The sequence below is a fragment of the Phacochoerus africanus genome, chromosome 2 (genome assembly GCF_016906955.1).
Source record: "Phacochoerus africanus isolate WHEZ1 chromosome 2, ROS_Pafr_v1, whole genome shotgun sequence".
Taxonomy (NCBI): Eukaryota; Metazoa; Chordata; class Mammalia; order Artiodactyla; family Suidae; genus Phacochoerus; species Phacochoerus africanus.
Genome location: NC_062545.1, coordinates 274,970,241 through 274,991,403, shown reverse-complemented (window position 1 = coordinate 274,991,403; position 21,163 = coordinate 274,970,241). Strand labels below are relative to the sequence as shown.

Sequence of the window (21,163 nt, the reverse complement as noted above, 5' to 3'; positions counted from 1 at the left end):
AAAGGAGGCGTCACCTCCAGCCCAGCCCAGGGGTAAGTCCAGCAGCTGTGGCATCAGGTACAGGGCAAAAGCTGAGCCTCGCCCGTGGGGAGCCAGGCCCGAGGGGCTCTGGCGCCTTGAGAAGAAGGCAGACTGTGCTGTTCCCGCGGGCGCCCAGACAGGGGCTGCAGTTCACTTACTCTGCGGGCGGAGGCTTGGTCCTGGCCCATACGACAGATCTAAGACGCCCTTTTCTTTGCCAGCCTTGTCCTGCCCTCCAGCTGCTTTCAGCGTCGGAAATTCCTCGGGAGAGAAGGATAATAGTCGGCTTGAGCCCCTTAAACCTGTCAAGGGAATTGGAGCCGTGAGGAGCAGGGAAAATAGGCGCCCGCAGGCCCTGCTTCAGCAACTGTGCCCTGGAAACCACGCCCCCTGAGGTGAGCGCATTCCACGTGTGCTGACTACGCTGGCTTCTGTGCCCGCAGAGGCACTTGGGTCCCCTGAGGGTGCCAGGCCCCTAGCCAGCTTGCCTTCAAGAGCTGGCTGCAAAGGGCATGGGGTAAGGTCTGGGGCTGCTCCAGCCCAGATCCTGCCCTCCTGACTCCCGGAAGAAGGCAGTGAGGTCATTCTGGTGGCCCTGGCGGGCAGAGAAGTACCATCTCTGGCGAGATCAGCCCAGTGAGGTCAACGGCTCTTGGATGGAGGAGACCCCCTGACGGCCATCTGGCTGCCATCCCAGAGTGACCCTCTTGAATGCCTCCTCATCTGCCCACTCGGGGTTCCCATTTTCTACGGAGTCCCCGAGCCCAACAAGGCCAAACGTTTCATTCTTGGAATCCCAGGAACAGTTTCTTCATCTGTTGGTTCATTCCCCACCGTCTAACCTTCCTGCAGAGAAGAGGCCTTGTCTTAACTTTGCCCCTATCACTTACAGCCCTTAGGACTGGAAACCTGCGGTCGTCTTTTCAGTGAACAGATAAAAATAAATGACGCATTTTCGGGTCTAGAGTGGGAATTGGGCCTTTCTTCTGGAGTACACAACACATGCCCAGCACCATACAAACTTTTACTGTGACAGCAAAACCACAGTAACGTCCAAGGGCCAACTGTGGCATGCCTGGACCCTAGACAACACAGCCGAATTTGCCCCTAGTACTTTTCTCAGCCCTGCTGACATGCAGACCTGCTAACTAAGGCAGATTCTGCCAGAACGACACCGCTGGGATCAGTGCAGACGCACAAGGTGGCCATCCAGTGACCGGCCCACTTCGCATAAAGGTCCGGGGTCCAACAAACCTGCCAGGGTGACGAGTGGACACATTAGGACCAACGATTAACCTGAGGGACAGTCGCCAAGCGTCACAAAGGAGCTCTACTGCTCTGTGACTCACAGAGTTGCTTCGTTACATTCAAAGGTCACTGGCAAGAATGAAATAGCAAAGTTGTACTTTAAAAATATGGCAGATTATTTGAAATTAAAAGAAAAAGGAAAAAACTAGCAAATGCCCAGTCATTTTTTTCTCTACCTGAACAGTCAGGCAGGTATTATTCTAAGCACAAACTAAAGTCACCCCCATCCCCCAACACACAGCTAAAAAGGATAAAGTGAAAGACCCAAAAATCTTGAACCACGGTGATGGTACGCCTAAGGGTTCATGGTCCTCTGAGGTTCGCCCACTGATCCCCCTACTATCTTCTCTCTGCCTCATACAATCAGGGGCTTCTTCTAAGGCCCCAGATGGAACCATTGGTGGCATTGCTACAGCAGAGCCAGGAGCCACAGGCCTCTGGTCTCTGCCTGAACCGCACAATCAGGACTTCTGGGTCCGCTCCAGGCGTAGTGGGCCAAACAACCCCCTCTACACGGACGGTCCATCACCTCAGGAAGAAGAACCCTTCTGATCTCCAGAGAGCCATCAGAGGGTCAGGGGTCCACAGCCCCGGTGGCATCACAGGTTTGTGACCCCCACACTAGAAGGGACCAGGAGCCCCGGGCCAGCCCCCACCTGGTCAGCACATGCCTGTTCTCTCCTCTCGGGCTATTGGGTCCTACTGTCTCCTAGAGGAGCTATCACATGTTCACAGACCGTTTTACTGCGTTATAGAATTATTTTCTAAATCAAGTTTCATTTTTGATAGGTTAATACAATCACAAGGTTCAAAAGTAAAAAGCCTTAAAAAGGTATAAACGGAAGCCTTCCTCCCACCCTCACGCCTATTTCTTTCCTTTTTTTTTCTTTTTGCCATTTCTAGGGCCACTCCCGCAGCATATGGAGGTTCCCAGGCTAGGGGTCTAAATGGAGCTGCAGCCGCTGGCCTACACCAGGGCCACAGCAACGCCGGATCCGAGCCGCGTCTGTAACCTATACCACAGCTCACAGCAACCCCGGACCCTTAACCCGCTGAGCGAGGCCAGGGATGGAACCCGCCTCCTCACGGTTCCCAGTCGGACTCGTCTCCGCTGTGCCCCGACGGGCACTCCCGCTGCCCATTTCTAACGCCCGCACAAGACGGTGGTTCCCATTTGGTTCCCTCCTTCCTTCCTTTTGGGTTTCCTTCCAGAGATGGCACTTTTCTTATTTACGAACACGTCCTGAAGTTCTTGCCAGATCCAGAGAAAACTGTTTTTTTTCCTTATAAGTATTACACTAAAGTACCAAATTCCCAGAGTTCCCATCATGGCACAGCGGAAACAAGTCCGACTAGGAACCATGAGGTTGTGGGTTTGATCCCTGGCATCGCTCAGTGGCTTAAGGATCCGGCGTTGTTATGAGCTGTGGTGTGGGTCACAGACAGGGCTTGGATCCTGTGTTGCTGTGGCTCTGGCGTAGGGTGGCAGCTACAGCTCCGACTGGACCCCTAGCCTGAGAACCTCCATGTGCTGTGGGTGTGGCCCCTCCACAAAAAAAGCCCAAAAAAAAAAAAAAAATCCCACCTTGCAGAAGGAGAGACTATAGAAAATGAAGAACCACTGGTAACAGTCTAGTGAATCCTCTTCATAAAGCCTCTTCGAAGCCCCCCTTTCCAGTCTGAAATGCATTGTCCAATCCCTCCAACACCCCTACCGAGCTCGCACCCCCATCTCACCCTCCAGACCAGAGGTCCCACAAGGCTCCCTGATGGACAGACTCAGGCCAAGCTTCTCCTGCCCGCAGCTCAGAGGGCAGCAGGAGCTTCAACATGCCCTGGGTACATTACTGACTGTGGTTCTCCATGAGAGAGGGAGGAAGGGGCGGGTGTGCCAACCAGGGACCCCAACCAGAAGGAGCACCTCTCAAAAGCACTTGCTGGCCCTGAGCCCACATTCTCCACAGGCTCTAGACTCCCTTTGCTCAGGACTCACAGGCTCCTGCGGCGGGGTGGGGGGACCCAGGGAGCCATAGGCCCCACTGTGCCCTCCTGCTCTTCACCCGACAGCTTGGCCGCTCGGGGCTAGGCCTGCCCAGGAAGCCGTTTCAGTTTGCTGCTCACACTTGTTCAAGACTCTGCTCGCTTTCTCCTTCCACTCGCCCCTCTCCCCTGTGCTGATCCGCCACAGCCACACGGAATGGCCTGTTTTCTCAACACATCCTCTGTGCCAACGGCGACACTAGTGGTGACAAGCACCACATAACCCTCTGAGCGCTCTGGTGCTACTGTCCAAAAGCAAGCAGCTCGATTCCCAGGCCCCAAGCTAACGCCTGCAGGCAAGGCCTCCTCCCGGTGGCCCCGGGGGGCGGGAAGCAGGTGCAAGCCGGCACTCATCCACCAGCCAGGGCAGCTAAGGTGCGCAGGGCCAGCACCCCAGCCTTATCCACGCCTCGGGAAGACTGCCTCCAGCAGTAACACTCAAGGAGACCCATGAGCTGGTGTGCTGTGCCCCATCGGCACTTCCGTGGCTGGGGACTCACAGAGCAGTCATTCGCTCTGGGCCACAGCGCTTGGGGCCAAAGACCACCTGCACCCAACCGCACAGCCCAGAAAAGGTACTCGTCCCTCCTGCCCGCCCACCCAGACGCCACACTCACCACCTTCGTGTCCTGCTGGCTTTCCATTCAGCTGTGCCCATGACTTTGGTCCACCTGGCACTGAATTTGTATTCTGAAAGAAGGAAGAGAATGAGAACAGGGCCAGCTCAGTGGTCTGCCGCCCACTCACTGAGCGAGTCAGAACAAGGGGCCCTTGGGCCCTCGGCTCAGGCCCAGACCCTCCACGGAGGCACCCACTACTACCACCCGCAGGCTGCATCCAACAGCCTGGGCTTTCCACGCAGCCTCCCACAGGACGGACGGGGAGCAGGCTGGAGGGCAAGTGGCCAGCTCAGGGTCATGCAGCACAGCCAGGGCTGCGCTCCAGAGCACACTGTCAGGCTGCCTCTCACGCCCACACAGCGCTTCCCTGTCTTGCTCCAGGGATGAGAACAAACCCCAATTCTAGTGTGTGTCGCAAATGCTGGGTCCTACTGCTAACAGAACGTGAACATGAGAACGTAAGTGTGCCTGGCGTGTCCCTGGATGGGCCTAGCACCACCTTCCACAGTTTCTGTCACTCCACAAGGCCCCATGGGCTTCCACCAAGCTGGGCTTGCCCAGCTCAGCTCTCCTTTGCAGAAAGCTCACCGTGGGCTAGGCACACCTGGGAGGTCCCAGCCACACTCCCTCTGAGGCTCAGAAAAGAGTCACTTGGTTAAGACACCCAGCTGGGGAGTTCCCATCGTGGCGCAGTGGTTAACGAATCCGACTGGGAACCATGAGGTTGTGGGTTCGATCTCTGGCCTTGCTCAGTGGGTTAAGGATATGGCGTTGCCGTGAGCTGTGGTATAGGCTGCAGATGCGGCTCGGATCTGGCGTTGCTATGGCTCTGGCATAGGCCGGTGGACACAGCTCTGATTCAACCCCTAGCCTGGGAATCTCCATATGCCACGGGAGCGGCCCAAGAAATGGCAAAAAGACAAAAAAAAAAAAAAAAAGACCCAGCTGGAGAAGTGGGACTAGAACCTATCCCCGCCCTGCCTACGTCCAAAGCCCTTCAGGTCCCCAACCACTGAGCTCAGCTGCCTTTCCCCACAACTTGCAGCTTAACACAAACGAAGGTAAAGATACACAGACAAGCTGATGCAGCGTCATGTTTCATCACTTACTGGATGAGATCCCAGATTAAATAACTGCCCCTTCCCAGGCTCCCCTGCTGCCACCGCCACACACACTCAAAGCAGATGGCCGTCTTCCTGCCTTCTATGTTATCCTGATCAGGTGCAACAGCCCACTTATGGATCACAGACCTGCCTTGGCTCCCTGACATGAGTGGCCTGGGAGGCCTGAAGGTCCCCCACGCAGACCACATTAGGGACAGGCCAGCAGCCCCAAGGGAGGGGCGAGGCTCCAGAGGGCCCTAGGGCACTGCCATCCCACAACCTCCCACCTGGGGTCTGTGGCCACAGGGACGGCACCTCTGCCCTCACCCACCAAAGGCACGAAACCGCAAGAGAATGCCTATGGGGCCAAGAAGGGGTCCCTAACATTGTGGCCAATCTCGTTCCAAGAGCAGAATGGCTTCGGTGCCTCTGTGGTGAGGCTGGAAAAGCTGGAAAACACTGGGAGTCTCTTCTGCAAGAGCCAAGAACAGGCGAGCGCTCAGATGTGCTGAGCCATGGGCGGAATACGGGGTGCTGGCTCAGGAAAGGGCCTGATCCCGCCCACAAACAGCTCCCACAGCAAGTGTTTCGACAGATGCTCAGGACCCACAGGCCCAGCAGAGGCGCTGTTCATCTCTACCAAGTTCCAAAGGTGAGTCTGACAGGAGCCAGGGCTGTAGAAACAATCACGGCTCCTTAATCTCAGTTTCAAATTCTGGGAAACATACGAACTCAATGCTACATACTCTCATCGACAGGCCCAGTGGATTCAGGCCAATGAAAATGAAGTCTCACAGGAATATGGCTTCCTGTTTTTCTTTCCCCTTAGTTCAAAGGCACAGTTCAGTGTTGGGCAGAGGAGCCTGGCCCACTGGGGAGCCATAAACTTTCCCCACAGGTGGAGGCTGGCACCTCAGACCTCCTACTGCCCAGGGTGCAATACAAACTGAGGAACTCTTTCCAAGAGAGCCAGGGAAGGCTAGGTTTCTGTCTAGATGCCTTTTGGTCTTCTAGAAGATTCAGACCTCTCATCTAGATTCCTATCTACCGGCGGGTGACCTCCATAACCCAGAGACAGACTCCAGCGGACTGGGTACAATGTGAGCTCTTGCGTAAACCGTGACTTGCTGGCTGGTTGTGTGTGTGTGTCTGCGTCAGTGGCATACAAGAGTTCCTAGGCCAGGGATGGAACCCACACCACAACAGCAACCCAAGCCACAGCCATGACAAGGCTGGATCCTTAACCTGTTGTGCCACCAGAGAATTCTAAGACTTTCTGTTTAAACGCATCAACAAATTGGGAGTTCCTGTAGCTGCTCAGCAGTTTAAGAACTGACATAGTGGAGTTCCCGTCATGGCGCAGTGGTTAACGAATCTGACTAGGAACCATGAGGTTGCGGGTTCGATCCCTGCCCTTGCTCAGTGGGTTAGGGATCCGGCGTTGCTGTGAGCTGTGGTGTAGGTTGCAGACGCGGCTCGGATCCCGCGTTGCTCTGGCTCTGGTGTAGGCCAGCGGTTACAGCTCCGATTAGACCCCTAGCCTGGGAACCTCCATATGCCGCAGGAGTGGCCCTAGGAAAAGCAGAAAGACAAAAAAAGAAAAAAAAGAACTGACATAGTATCTGTGAGAATGTAGGTTCGATCCCTGTCCTCACTCAGTGGGTTACGGATCTGGCTTTGCTGCAAGCTGCAGTGTAGGTCTCAGATGCAGCTCGGATCTGGTGTTGCTGTGGCATAGGGCGACAGCCACAGCTCCAATTCGATCCCTAGCCTGGGAACTTCCGTATGCTGCAGGTGAGGCTGTAGAAAAAGAAAAAGAAAAAAAAAGAACAAATAAAGGATTATGGCTCAGTATTTCCCAAAGTGGGTTCTGAGAGCTACTAGAAACATTCAGTCACAAAAGGTTTCCAGGGATAAACCATTCTGTCTTTTTCTTAGCGTCACAGGGCACATCAGCGTAATCAAGACACAGGAGAAGTAGGCCGTTAAGGAGCCTGCTTAATTTTGTTTTCCAAACTCACCTGACAAATTGACCCTTCCCTGGCCTAACATTTTTTGTTCCCTTATGCACCAACCAGCTTCCCCGGAGACACCAAGGGGAAGCCTGATCTGGCCTGAGTGACCTCACCTAAGGTCAAGCTAAGTCAATGGAATCAAATCAGATGTCTGTATTCTACTCTGTATCCGAGGTCTTTTTCAAAAGTTGCAGAGTCAATTCTGTCATCAGTAACCGTGCCAATTTCCCATGCTCATTTTCCCAAGTCACTCGCTGGGTCTGCCTCCAGAGTAAGCAGGTCGCAGAGCTACCCTCCTCAGGGACAGCCCCATCAGCCCCCAACGCAGGGGTGCTCAGAGGCTCCGACACCCAGACAACAATCAGGACAGGGTCCCAGCACCTACCTCCTGACTGGGTGACTGTGTCGGTTTCTGTAAACTGGAGACAGATTTCTGCAAACCCGGCTGCGGCAGCGACTCCGGCGGCTGAGAGGCCGTCGCACTGGAACTAGACAAAGGCAGGACAAGCGTGGGGTTAGACGGACAGGGCTACCCGCCCTGCATTTCCAAGAGCCAAACACTTGCTCGCCAGGAGCAAGACCTCCTCTGGCCAAGAAAAATGCCTTCCACAGCAGAGTTTCTTTTTCTTTTTAAATTGAAGTATAATCGTTTTACACTTATAAATTATAAGTGGTGTGTTCGGTTCTGATGTGCAGCAAAGGAATTCAGTTTTTTTATAGCTATATGTTATACATATATTGCTCTTCACATCCACCTCCATCCTGGCTTATTCCAGGGCGTTAACAGCTCCCTGCGCTCTGGAGCGGGACCGTGCTTCCGCTGGCTGACGGTTACGCTGGCCAAGACGACCAAGAAACTGAACCACACATGAGGTCTCCTCACTGACATCTTGCAGGACAGGGCTGCCCTCTGCCTTCTTGCAAAGCTTTGTCCACAGAAACTGAAAGCTCACAGGAAACAATATGTGATGGAGAGCTGCCGAGAGGGAGGCCACATCCGTGCAGGGAAGGAAGGGGCGAGGGGCAGGCGCTGACTGCTTAGAAACATGAGCGGTTTTTTGTTTTTTGTTTCTGTTTTTTTTTAACCTCTTCTTGGCTTATAAAAGAAATAAATGCTTAGAACAAAATACATACATACATACATACATACATACATACAGAACTCATCACAATCTTATCCTCCAGAAAGAAACTGAAGAAGATTTTTCTATGCATGTCAACATAATATTTTTTAAAATTAATTTATTTATTCATGGCTGCATGCATGGCATATAGAAGTTCTCAGGCCAGGGAATGAATCCGAAGCTCAGCTGCAACCTGTGCCACAGCCGTGGCAACACTGGATCTTTGATCCATTGCACCTGGCTGGGAATGGAACCCTCACTTCTGCAGTGACTTGAGCTACTGCGGCGGATTCTTAACCTAATGCACCACAGCAGGAACTCCAACATAATATTTTTTAACACAAGTGGATAATGCCATACATACAGTTCAGTAACTTGCATTTTATTTAATGCACCCGATATCTCTTCAGGACAACACACACGGATCTACCTCTTTCTTTTTGTGACCCAGTACAGGTGGGCGGGCCCTAATACATCAATCTCTCATTTTTCTTCTATTATAGGTAAACCTGCAGTGAACATTTTTCTGTACATATCTTTGCACGCCTGTGTGAGTACTTCAGAAGTCTAAGTTCTTCAAAAGAGGTTTCAAAGTTTAAAAAATATTATGGACCTGCCCTCCAGAAAAGACCTGTCAATTACAGTCCACAAGCCAACTTTTGAGAAAAGAAAACTTCTGAAGGAAGTTTAACTTCTGTTTAACCTCCCACCTGAAGAGACTCGAGGAGGACAGCAATCCCTCGGCCAGAATCCCCCAGGGCCGGCAGCTCATCCGTAAGCTGAAGCCCAATTCTACACACACACGACCCTCCTCCAGGCTTACTCGACCCCGAAACTCACTGTGCGGGACTCCCACACAGTGGAGGCTGTGACCCCACCGCCGTCGACTTCCGCCTGAAGCAGTGGCTCCCAGGTGGTGTCCGTTCTGTGTTCCTCGAACCCGGGCCCTGAGACCCAGTAGGTATGGCCCCACTTGGCCACCTCCCTGCAGCCAGGGGCAATGTGGCCCCGGGGGCAGAAGAGAAGCAGTGTCGGCCCCCAGCCCTTGCTCTCTCCCTCTCACTGGCAACCGTGCTGCAGCGCAACCGGCCTCATGAACACTGCCTGACGCTGTCTGTGGATGACTGGACACGAGGAGGGAGCGAGGCTTTGTCCTCTCTCCAGAACTTTCAGTAGCAGAGGCATTTCAATGCTTACGCTGTAACAGGTGGCATCAGTTCCACCACAGCTCGTAGGCTCTACGCTGCACAGAACCACGACGGTGACAGCGGACGTCCGCCGCGCGAGGCCTCCGCCAGGCCCTGCCAAGTCCGTCACTGCATCACCTCATCCGTTTCCCGTAACGACCCCTGGGACCAGGTACTATTTGTATCTCACAGGAGGACACTGAGGCGCAGAAGTAAGTAATTCCCCAGGTTCCATAAAGCTAAGACACGGCCTGGCAGGAAATCGTTACACACACCCGTCTAATCCCGAAAGTCACGCGACCCCACCAAGCAGTACAAACGAACGCTAAGCCAACTCCGGTTATTGCTACTTTACAGTCAGCGGACTGAATCCTCTGCCACGCTCACATCTCGTCTGAACCACTACAGGGAGACTTCACAAAGGCAAGGGAGCCACCTCCAGCTAGAGGAAAGGCTGCGACCTGGGCCACACCGACTTTCTGGGTCCTGAGCGTCAGCAGTCAGACCACAAGGGGGACAGGGTAAGAACGTGTCTGAGGCTGGACTGCTCTGTTTTCATTTCGCAGCAGGCAAACCCCAGCAGCAGGGGTCTGCCTGCCAGCCTCAGCCGGGCTCTGCACTTCCCCAATCCCCTCCCAGCACAAACCCCAAATCCTCTCTCCTGGACAGACCATCACCGGCTGGAACGCAGTCAGGGGCACGAGCCATGGGAGGAGGAATGAGGGCTCGGGCGGGCAGCCCCATGCTCCCAGCCCCAGCACACAACGGCAGCCGCGACAGCTGCTGTTTCTCCAACAGGGGTTTCTAGGCCTCCTAGGGCCTCATAAGCACTGTGCTGGCAGAGGCTGGGCCTTCAGAGGGCTGCACACTGACCCTGAGTAGCGTGGACTGGGGCTGCTGTGGGCGTGACTGAGTGAGGGGAGCAGCACCCTGGGAAGCCTGCCTCCTTCTCCACCTGGGGCCCAGCACCAGAAAGAAGGGCTCCAGCACAGGGGCTCGCCCAGGAACCAGCTCTGAGTCATTGCATGAGCACCTCTGGGAGTGACGAGGCTTAATAAGGCACCGGGACACCGGTCACTGGGGACCAGGCAGCTCGCCGAAGCTCGCGCTGGCTCCCAATGCCTGGGAAGTGAGTGAAGCCAGGGAGCAAGAAACAACCAAGCCGCAGGACTCACAGAGCAGGAAGCTTCCTTTGGAACCCGCCGGCTCTCTGGGGCTGCCCGCTGCAGAAGGAAAGGTGCTGGGGCCGCGACACAGTCCAGCTCCCGGCCCCCCGCCCCCCGGCCTCCGCTCTCACCTCTTTGGGTCTTGCTGATCCTGCCTGTTTGCCCATCCCGTCCCGTCTTTGGGCACTATAACGATGTTGGGGTCGTTTCCTTTGTTCTCAGACTTCAAGCTTGGCAGGTTCGCAGGCGGTGGCATACGGCGGGCTGTGGCAACTTTCCCGAGACTCTGTAAGCCATGTCGAGGAATAACTGCAGGAAGGGAGGGTGGAGACAGATGTTGCACAGAAAGTCATGGAAGGAAAGAGACCAGGTTCATTAGGCTGCTCTTCCAAACTAAGCAACAGTGACAAAGGTGACCAAACAAAAAACAAGGGACAGATCACTTGCAGTGACATAAGCTCATCGCCAGGGCCTCAGAGACACAGGAGCTGCTGAAGTCTGCGGGAAGGCCCCACTTCACTAGAGGCAGGGGGAGGCTCAGGCAGTTTATGACCTGGGTAAGGACCCAGGCCCGGAAACCTCCACCCACACAACAGCCAGCCCTCTGTGAGCGGAGACGGCTCTGGCCTCGCTAGAACAGGGCTGAAGGGACTGCCTCGACTAGACCCAACCCAAGTCTGAGCAGGGTCCTGACACTCTTAAAACCCTCATGGGGTGTGGAGAGAATCAACAGGAACTTTCCCCACCGCGACCCAGACTACCAGAACCATGAAACCTAAAAAGGGTAATTCTAATGCAAAGCAAGCTCCAGTCTACCATCAGGCTAAAAGAATTCAAGCTTCAGTAAGATGAGAGATGAGAAAATCATCCTACTACAGCAGAGCCGGGCTCTTTCAGGCTCTGAAATCATACATTGCATAGGAGCAGAGGGTGGTACGCTTCCCCAGAACTATGGGGTGGCCCCCACATGCCCAGAAGACTGGTCTGCAAGGACCACATCTGTCTGACCAGACAGGGGACTCTGGGCTCTCCGGGTCCCTGACCTGGGGCTTCTCACTCAAGGAAAAGCCTGAGGAGGTGGCCTCCGACCCACTGTACCTGAGGACCTGACGGCGTCTACTGGTTTTCCTTTATGCTTGTCAAACAGGCTGAGCGTCCAGTACTTGCTTTTCCCATCCTTGCCCTTGGTTATGTGCCCCAAACGATCGGACATTGCGCTGAAATGTCATCTAGTAAGGAAATTTTTCTCGGCACCGCTCCCGATCTGCCTTTGAAATGGGGAAAAAAAGAGAGTTTTTAAATCCTCTGATCTGAATCCTTGCAGGGCCATGGACCTCCCCGAAGGCTCTGGCCCTAGAAAGGCGCCCGTACCACACACAGGCGCCCCTGCTTACATTCAAGGGGTATTCTGTGTTCAGCAGCCCACCCCCTCCAGCACTCAGAACGCTCCCTTCGGCGGGTACCCTATCGCTCAGCAGCCACACGAGAGTAAAGTGTCACGCACGGAATCCTCTCTCTGGGTCAAGGATGGCTCCTCGAGGTGGAAGAGCAGGTGTGCACCCCGGGCACCACTCCACAAAACATCACAAACAAGGCCGCCCAACTCAAGGATGAGCAAAACCAAACCCCAGGGAAGCAGTCAGGAGTCACCCAGGAATAGCCGGGGGCAGGCACATCCCAAACTCCAGAGCCAGCCCCGGAGGGGAAACATCTGCTTAGGCCACAAGATCGGGGCCAGCAGAAAACGGGCACTCCCAGGGAGGCTGCACGCGGGGCGCTCAATCCGCGCCTGTCCCTCCACGTGGGGACCAAGAAAGACGCTTCCAGCCCCCCGAAGCCCCCACCCCCACCCCGCCCCCGGCTCTGAGCACGGGCCTCTGCACCTCCTCGGCCAGCCATTCGCTCCATGTCTTTCATCTGACGCTTAACCTTCGCTTTTGGTTCTACACTTGACTGCGGAAAATAAAAACAGGTGACGGCCCCACTGGACTCCACGGATGGAACAGAAAGCTAAAGCACCAGTCTAGGCACACTGGTTATGTCTTTCCTGCTGAAACGGAGACGGCATCCATGATGCCTAAAGGCAGCTGGTGCAACTACAGCAGCAGGTTTGTCGTTTCATCCCATTCTGAGGCCACTGGCCAGAAAAGCACCTCCACTGAGCTGGTTAGAGCCATCCTTTAGTTCACGTCCCATGAACTCTGATACTCAAGACCGAAGTCACTGCGGCAGGTGCCAGACCAGCCAAGCACACGGGCTGCCTCTGGAAACGCTCCCACCCCCACCCCACCCCCATGGCTGCCTCGAGGTGAGCGTTCTGAGTTGGATGAAATGTGCAGGCGGTCCCCCCTTTTTCAGGGAAAAGCTCCTCTCCTCTCCACAGGGTTTCAGCCACCCTGTCCTCACCCAGGTCCCAGTTCAGCCAGCCGCAGCCGGCCAAGGAAGAGGCTCACGTTCGGCGCCCAGGCCCCAGGATGCCAACAGCACTGCAGTGCCCAGAAGATCGGGGCTGGACGAAGAAACGAGCCAGCAGAAACACTCAAGGGCTCACCAAGTGTACACGTCAGAGCCGCCGACACCAGCCACCTGCCCCAGTGCCCATCTCACACGCTAGGAGCAAAGAACAGCAACAACTAGGGATGGAAACCAGCCCAAAGTATCCAAGTTCAGATCCTGATGCCCACGGGTTCCAGAACATGACCCCTTACCTTCAAATCTCCCTCCCTGGAGTTCCCGTTGTGGCTCAGTGGTTAATGAATTCGCCTAGTGGTTAACAAATCCATGAGGTTTCGGGTTTGATCCCTGGCCTCACTCCGTGGGTTAAGGATCCGGCGTTGCCATGAGCTGTGGTGTAGGTCGCAGACAAGGCTCGGATCCCACATTTGCTGTGGCTGTGGTGTAGGCCGGCGGTTACAACTCTGATTAGACCCCTAGCCTGGGAACCTCCGTATGCTGCGGGTACGGCCCTAAAAAGACCAAAAAAAAAAAAAAAATCAATCAATCAATCTCCCTCCCCAAGGTCAGATCCAGTTGTGTATAAGGCAGAACTAGTGACAGCCTCCCTGGGCTGTGAGACCCTCGGCAAGCAAATGGAGCTAGTCTGTCTGAATGACCAATACTTCACATGGCAAATAACCTGAAATCCTCCATTAGAAGTGGATGAGATCTAGTTTTAGACACTTTTGTCAATCAAACCAATAGAAAGATCACTGTGGCAGGAACGTGACCTTTCCCAACACAGACACACACAACTACACTATTAACAAAAGCCCTGGAGTCTCGCGCCCAGGCGACAGCCACACGCGGCCCTGACTGCAGAGCTCCTGGTCTAAAACAGGGTTTTAGCAAACACTAGTTGGGGCCCCAGGCAATGGCCCATTTGCAAGGCTCTCACGCTAAAAATGATTTCTTTTATTCTTTTCATTTTTGTTTAAAAAAAAAAAAAGACTATGCAACAGGACACATGGCCTCCACAGTTCGCTGACTCTGGGTCTAAAAGGAAAAGCCTTAAATGAGCCCCTTCAGACGTGGGAGCCTGAAGGGCACCCTGAAGAGCCTGACGGCTCAGCAGTGGTCCAAGCAGGGCCCGCCAGGAGCAGGAAAGGGCCCAGCAAAGGGACAAGCCTTTATTCGCCAGGAGGAAGGAGTCCACGGCGTGGACTGAGACAGGATCCAGAGGACCGAGCACTCTTCACAAACTCCTGCGGCGAGCCGAGTAAGAGGGCTGCTGTCGTCCTCATTCCCGAACCTTCGGCGGCAAAAGGGATTCTGCAGGTGTGATTAAATGAAGGGGTCCTGGGGCGGGGAGACTGCCCTGGACTGAGTGGGTCCAGTGTAATCAGAAGAAGGAGGTGGAAGCATCAGAGTCAGAGGGATTGTGACAACGGGAGTATGGGCTGCAGGGATGCTCCTTAGAGCTGGAAGGGAGCAGAGGGAAGAAGGTGCCTCTAGAAGCTGGACAAAGCAAGGGAACGATTCTCCCCCAGAGCCTCCACAACACACAGTGACCTGACCCCAGCAAGATTCATTTCAGACTTTGGGCCTCCAGAACTATGAAAGAATGCATCTGCATTGTTTTATGACACCGGATTTACGGTAACCTGTCGGAGCCGCAACAGCAAACTAATACACTCTTTTATTCACCACACTGTCCTGTGCTCAAGCACTGAGTGGGGCCTGGGATACAGCGGAGGATAAAATGGGACACAACCGCCAGCCTGCATCCAGCCTGCATCAATGATGGGACTCATCCATGGTCACACAGCTCAAATCTTTCACTGCAGCACAATGATGGAAAATGCTAAGTCACAGCTACACCTCTGCTGTCCCCGACCACAGCTTTCACCTGATCATTGAACCTGCAAACATTTTTAATAAAGCCAGTGGTACCTCCTTCCCAGCCACACCACTTGCAGGACTACCGAGGTAGCTTCCTTTATCTAAATCCAGATAACTAGTTCTTTACTACATTAAAAACCAAACTGACAAGAGAAATAAAAATTATTTACCAAACATTCTGGGTCATCAAATCGCCACGTTAAATTTAACATGCTTGATTTTAAAAAAAATCAGATGTCTTATAACTCTGAAACTTGACCAGAAAAATTTTTACAGATACTGCTAAAAAGTCTTCTTAAAAATCTGTTGGTCCATAGTGGAGTTCCCACTGTGGGGCAGCAGGCTAAGGATCCGGAGTTGCTGCAGCTGTGACTTGCTGAGGTTGGATTCAATCCCTGGTGCGGGAACCTCCATATACCTCAGGTATGGCAAAAAAAAAAAAAAAAGTACACACACACACACACACACACACACACATACACACACACATTTGTTAGTCCATGGGAATGTAAACTGGCATAGCCACTACAGAAGACTGTAGGAAGATTCCTCCAAAAAAATTAACAGAACTACCATATGATCCAGCAATCCCACTTCTGGTTATTTATACAAATAATATGAAAATACTAATTTGAAAAGATGTATGCAGCCCTATGTTCATCAGGGCATTATTTACAATAGCCTAAATGTATGAATGCATGATGAAGATATGGTATATATACACAATGGAACACGAGTCAGCCCCTGAAAAAAGATGAAACCTTGCCATTTTTGACAAATGGATGGATCTTGAGGGTATTATGCTGAGTAAGTCAGACATAGAAAAGTAAATACTCTATGATTTCACTCATATGTGGAATATAAAAACACGAACAAACCAAAGCAAACAAAAACACACAGATACAGAGATACAGAATAGGGGTTCCCAGAAAGGGAGGGAGGGGGAGAGGGTGACACAGGCAAAGGGAATCAACTGTACAGTGATGGATGAAAACAAAATTTCTGGTGGTGAGCGTGCCCTGCGGTACACGAACGTAGAAATACACTCAGCATGTGAAACTTTCATAACGTTCTCAACCAGTTACCTCAATAAGAAATAAATATTAAAAAGTCCAAACTTCTGCCAGTTCACTGAGACAAGCAGAGCTTTCTTGGACTTTGCACTGCCTGGGTCAAAGGGCCGAAGAAGTTTAAGAGTGGACACAGAGAGCTCTCAGAGGGTCTTCCTGGTGACGCCACAATTCTCAGAACTAACCAGTCTCCACCCGTCACCCCAGGAGGCACTGGAGACCAGAGCCTGACCACAACCCCAACTCCTGGCACCCCTGAAAGAAATAAAGAAAAATCCTGGGCCAAGGGAGCTAAGAGCTGTTAGCAGGTCAACAGCTGTTGTTTGAACTATGTCCTCCCAATAATTCCAACCATTCAGCAAATACTGAGCACCTGCTATGTTTAGGTAAAATGCTTGTATTCCTTTGAACAAAGCTCCTTGGTGAAGCCAGAACAGGGAACACAGTGGACTGGCGCCTGCGCTAAACCCATACGTGCACTTTTTGGGAGTATCCTTTCTCCCACTTTTAAAGTAAGTTTTGCACCTGTTGGGTACACTACTTACTGGCCACTCTAGACCTCCGTTTTCCCGCTTACAGAACTGGGGGGCCAAGACGATTTCACAAGTGCCAATGGGCTCTAAAATCAAACACGCCAATGTCAGCAATCCACAGCCAGGGAATTACCAATGATTTACTGTCTGGAGTTGCTGCTGTGGCGCAGCGCGTTAAGGATCCAGCGATTGTCTCTGCAGGCGCTTGGGCTGCTGCTGAGGTGTGGCTGTGCGCCCCAGCCTGGCACAGTGGGTGAAAGGATCTAGCACTGCCGCAGCTGCAGTGTAGGTCACAGCTGCGGCTCAGATTCAAATCCCTGGGCCTAGAACTTCCACAGACCACAGGGGTGCCCCCCGCCCCCGGAAAAAAACCCACCAATGATCTACTGTCAAAGCAGCTCTCTCTTAGCACGCGTGTGGGACTGGATTTGGATTCTATGTCCCTGTAGAAACCTGGGGTGCTGACAGGCAGTGCTCCAGTGACCACGGCTACGGACACAGGCCTGTGGGGCAGGGGCCTGACACGGTTCATGCTAATTCTCTACAGTGCCCCTGCAGAGACGGAGGTTCTTCAGCCCCAATTCTCCCTTAGAGCAGGGATCGGCCAATCACAGCCGGCCTGAAGAAAATGCAACAGAGGCCATACGCGGGGCAGGCAAAAACCATTAACTACCCAGCCATTATAAAATAAGATGACAGCACCAGCCTTAGGGTGACGCAAGGGTTCTCTCACTAAGCCACATCACACTGGACACAGATCCAAAATGCAAATAAAACCATTCTGGTTGCCCCAACCATAAGCATCTCCAGTGAATCAGTGCCTGTTTGGGACTTAGCTCAGCCCCACACCCAGCTGGCTATTCTGCTTGTTCCTCGGTTTTCACCTTAGGCCAGGAGCACTAGCTGCTAGTAGGGGCTTAGCAAGCTTCTGATTATCTGTGCGTTTCTACTGGTCAAAACACACGCACGCACGCACGCACGCACGCACGCAAGCAAGCGCACGCCCCACCATCCTGTCAGATGGCAGACAGAGTGCAGGACAAACATCTGGGTGTGACTCACGAAGCCAGCAGAGGCAGAGGCAAGAGTCCAGGCTTCTGGGAGGGTTAGAGGCGTGTTCGCTCACGCCTGACACTCGCTTAGGTCAGGGTGGGGGGGAAACCGGCTGAGCCGCACCAGGTTCTTGCAGGTGCACAGACCAAGCCTGGAGGGGAGCCACAGCTTTCACTGCTCTGGCTCCCTTTGGTAGACACCAGAATTCATTTCATTTTTTTTCCTCCAAACGAGATCTAATCTGGATCCTCAGAATTACATATAAAACAGATACAAGCCAAGAGAGCCCCTCCTCAGAGGGAGTCCAGCCCAACCCACTCCCACTGCAGTGGGCCCTCCTTCCCACAGTGGCCACCCCCAGGCCCCAGCATGGGGGTGCACAGGGCAGTTTAGAGATGCATATTTCAGCAAGTTACCTCAACAAGTGCTCAGAGGCCCAGGCTCCACTGAAACAAAAACAAGCAAAAAGATTCGCCAACAAAGGCAACTTAAGAACCAGGCCCTGCTGCTCCAGACGGCGGTCCCACCAGTGCAGCAGGTCGCCTGCTCTCTGTTCAGCAGAGAGAGGATCTCCTGCCCTCTGTCTGATCAAAAGCACATCCAGAGCAACAGGATTCATCTCACTCCCACTTGGGTTCCAGCCAGCATCAGGCACTCGCCTGCCAGGAGGGCCATAAGTCACCAGGAAGAACCACAGCTCCTACAGCTCTGAGGCTAAGCACAGGCAGTCTGCACTCACCTCCACCCCCACACCCGCCCCAGCACTACCCCCGAGGGAGCACTCCCCCCAGAGAGCACTCCTCCAGGGAGCAGCCCCCCAGAGAGCACTCGCCCCCCTCCCCCAGAGAGCACCTCCCCAGGGAGCACTCTTCTCAAAGACTCCCTCCTAAGAGCACTCCCTCCCCCAAGAGCACTCCCAGCATCACCCCCCACAACACACACACACACACTCCTACCCTGAGGGACTCCACACAAGAGCCCCCTGTGGAAGACACTCCTGTAGTCGGCCTGCCTTACAGAGAAGGACACTGAGGTGTAACCAGGGTAGAGAGGTCACTTGGCCTGGGTCACAAGGCTCCTGAGTGCTGGAGCCAGGCAGGAACGCAAGGCTGCGGACGACCGACCTGCCGAGGGGTCCCTGACGCCAGGCTGCTGTGGCTTCGCCTGTGGGAGGGCAGGTGCACGGGTCCTGACGCGGCAACCCCGGCTCAAAGGCTGCCTCTGGGCAACTGCACGGATGACAGTAGTGGGCGGAGTGCCCAGGACCAACAGCCAGGCTGACCTGGGGGCGAGTCCAGGGACATCAGGCCCAAGTCACCTGCTGTTTTAAGCAGCCCTCCCTCCTCAGGACACCTGGAGACAGCACCGCGCAGCTCTTGCCTTCGGCCACCAACCCCGAAGGCCCCACTGCTGGCTCCAGCCTGGGCCCCACCCCCTCCGCAGAGGGGGTCCTTCCGGGAAGCAGACGCCCGGACCTGGGGTGGACAGAAAGGCAAGTTCGGAAAGGAGAGATCCCATGGCTACACAAACACCAAAACCGTGACCTGACAGAAGTGGAACCGCGAGCAAGCCGGCGAAAGCCTGCAGGAAACAAGCCCTGTGGGGCAGGAACGGACGCAGTCAGCACACAGGACACCTGTCCAGTCTCAGTCAAACCACAACAAACCGTCACCACACAATCCGGGGACAACACTGATAAAGCTATTCTTTTCCAACACGCCAACGTCTGGCTAGAAAGACCTGTAACAGGGGACTTCCCCTCATGGCTCCGCAGAAACGAACCTGACCGGGAACCGTGAGGTTGCAGGTTCGATCCCTGGCCTCGCTCAATGGGTTAATGATCTGGCATTGCTGTGAGCTGCGGTGTAGGTCACAGACGAGGCTCAGATCTTGCGTGGCTATGGCTGTGGTGTAGGCCGGCAGCTGTACCTCCAATTTGACCTCTAGCCCAGGAACCTCCATGGGCCACGGGTGTGGCCCTAAAGATAAAAAAAGAAAAAAAAGAGAGCAAGCGAGCGGGAGAGAACTGTAACACAAGGAAGGCACCGAATCACCCACTGCAAATTCCCAGCGTGCAGAGCCCAGGATGAGAAGGTGACAAAAACCCGGGCCCGCCCTCCGGAGCAGGTCACAGGAGCGCCAGAGTGAGCACCTCCATCCCCGCCACTCGGCCGCCGCGCAGGCCCAGACCTCAACAAGGCGGCACAGCTGGCTTCCAATAAACTTTATTTACAGAAACAGGAGGGGGGCCGGATTTGGGGCTGCAGTTTGCTAACTCCGAGTCTAAAGGGAGAAGCAGACATGGAAAAGAACCCATCACAGTAAAGTGGATTCACCTGAAAGGGGTTCACATGTGCCCCAGAGACGAGGCGGGAGTGGGGAGCCTGCCTGGATTTCCGGGGGAACTTCTGCCACCTCGCTTAGCAACAGCACCGCCTGACACTTGCCACACTTCTTTTTTTTTTTTTTTTCCCAGGCTAGGGGTCTAATCAGAGCTGTAGCCACCGGCCTACACCACAGCCACAGCCACTCGGGATCTGTGCTGCGTCTGCAACCTACACCACAGCTCACGGCAACGCCAGATCGTTAACCCACTGAGCAAGGCCAAGGATCAAACCCGCAACCTTACGGCTCCTAGTCGGATTCGCTAACCACTGTGCCACGACGGGAACTCCACTCGCCACACTTCTTTCAGAGGCTCCCTCCAGGCCCCAGTGAGGACACCCACCGTTCTCCCTCCCAGTGTGGAAGGTAACAGAATGTCTTTTCTATCGGAGGAAATACTGGTGACTCCATTTTGCTCCCCCTGCGACCCCCTCCTCTTTCCCTCTTCTCCCAGCGACAATGTTTCAATTGGCCAACCGGGAAGAAGGTGCGCCCTGACCCGATCCATGGGAAGGGGACAGGTATACCACCTGCGTTAGGGATCAATAGGGAGGGTCCTTTGTTCGGTGCTCGCACTCTTTGGAGTACCCGTGCCCTCCTGCAGAAGTAAAGAGCCTTATCGAGATTTCTCCTTGTCCACGTGTCTCACTTTCCAACTGGTGACCTGAGCCAAAGTTACCTTAATTTCCAACACCAGGTAGTCAGGAGCCGGCCCACCTGGAAAGCTGGTGTCTGGGCTCAGACTGCTGCCTAGCACAGTCCTTCCACCTGCAGACGCCCCAGCAGGTGAAGTTTCTGCGGAAAAGGCACGTGGTGTGCCTGCAGAATATAGCACAAACCTCTCCAAGAATAAGCTGCCTGAAAAATAAAAGGCCTGAGGGAACAAAGCAGAGGAAGAGGGCTTTTGGTAAAGGGAAACGGAAGCCACCACTAGAAGAGGGCCACACCCCCCGGAGGGGACAGCACACTTAAGAAGCTGCAGAAATTAAAAATAAGAATGAAGGCCTGTGCTGCAGGAAGCACCCAAATTCTCCTCCACGCTCCTCCTGCTCCCTGAACCAGGGTCCGCTCTCCCTGCCCGGCCCTTAAACGCCGTCACTGGAACCACACCAGGTCTGCTCCTCAGATACTATCCACATCACCCCACTGCTCCTGGGCCAAATCCAAACCCTCTAACCCCAAAGCACCACCCAGTCTCAT

The 21,163-nt window shown here is 54.0% G+C and overlaps 1 protein-coding gene across 12 annotated transcripts in view; it reads right to left on the bottom strand.

Annotated features, from left to right (window-relative positions):
* PRRC2B (proline rich coiled-coil 2B) overlaps positions 1 to 21,163 on the bottom strand; it is an 89,330-nt gene that overhangs the window by 45,753 nt on the left and 22,414 nt on the right. For 10 of the 12 annotated variants that reach the window (XM_047768724.1, XM_047768730.1, XM_047768726.1 and 7 more), the window contains 5 exons: positions 11,683 to 11,852; positions 10,716 to 10,893; positions 7,493 to 7,595; positions 3,987 to 4,059; positions 180 to 323 (listed from right to left, as the gene is read on the bottom strand). In XM_047768724.1, the coding sequence (XP_047624680.1) occupies positions 180 to 323; positions 3,987 to 4,059; positions 7,493 to 7,595; positions 10,716 to 10,893; positions 11,683 to 11,797 (613 nt within the window). In that variant the 5' untranslated portion in view covers positions 11,798 to 11,852. Of the gene's footprint in view, positions 1 to 179; positions 324 to 3,986; positions 4,060 to 7,492; positions 7,596 to 10,715; positions 10,894 to 11,682; positions 11,853 to 21,163 lie in introns of those variants that run through there. The other 2 variants (XM_047768725.1, XM_047768734.1) reach the window with 2 other exon arrangements.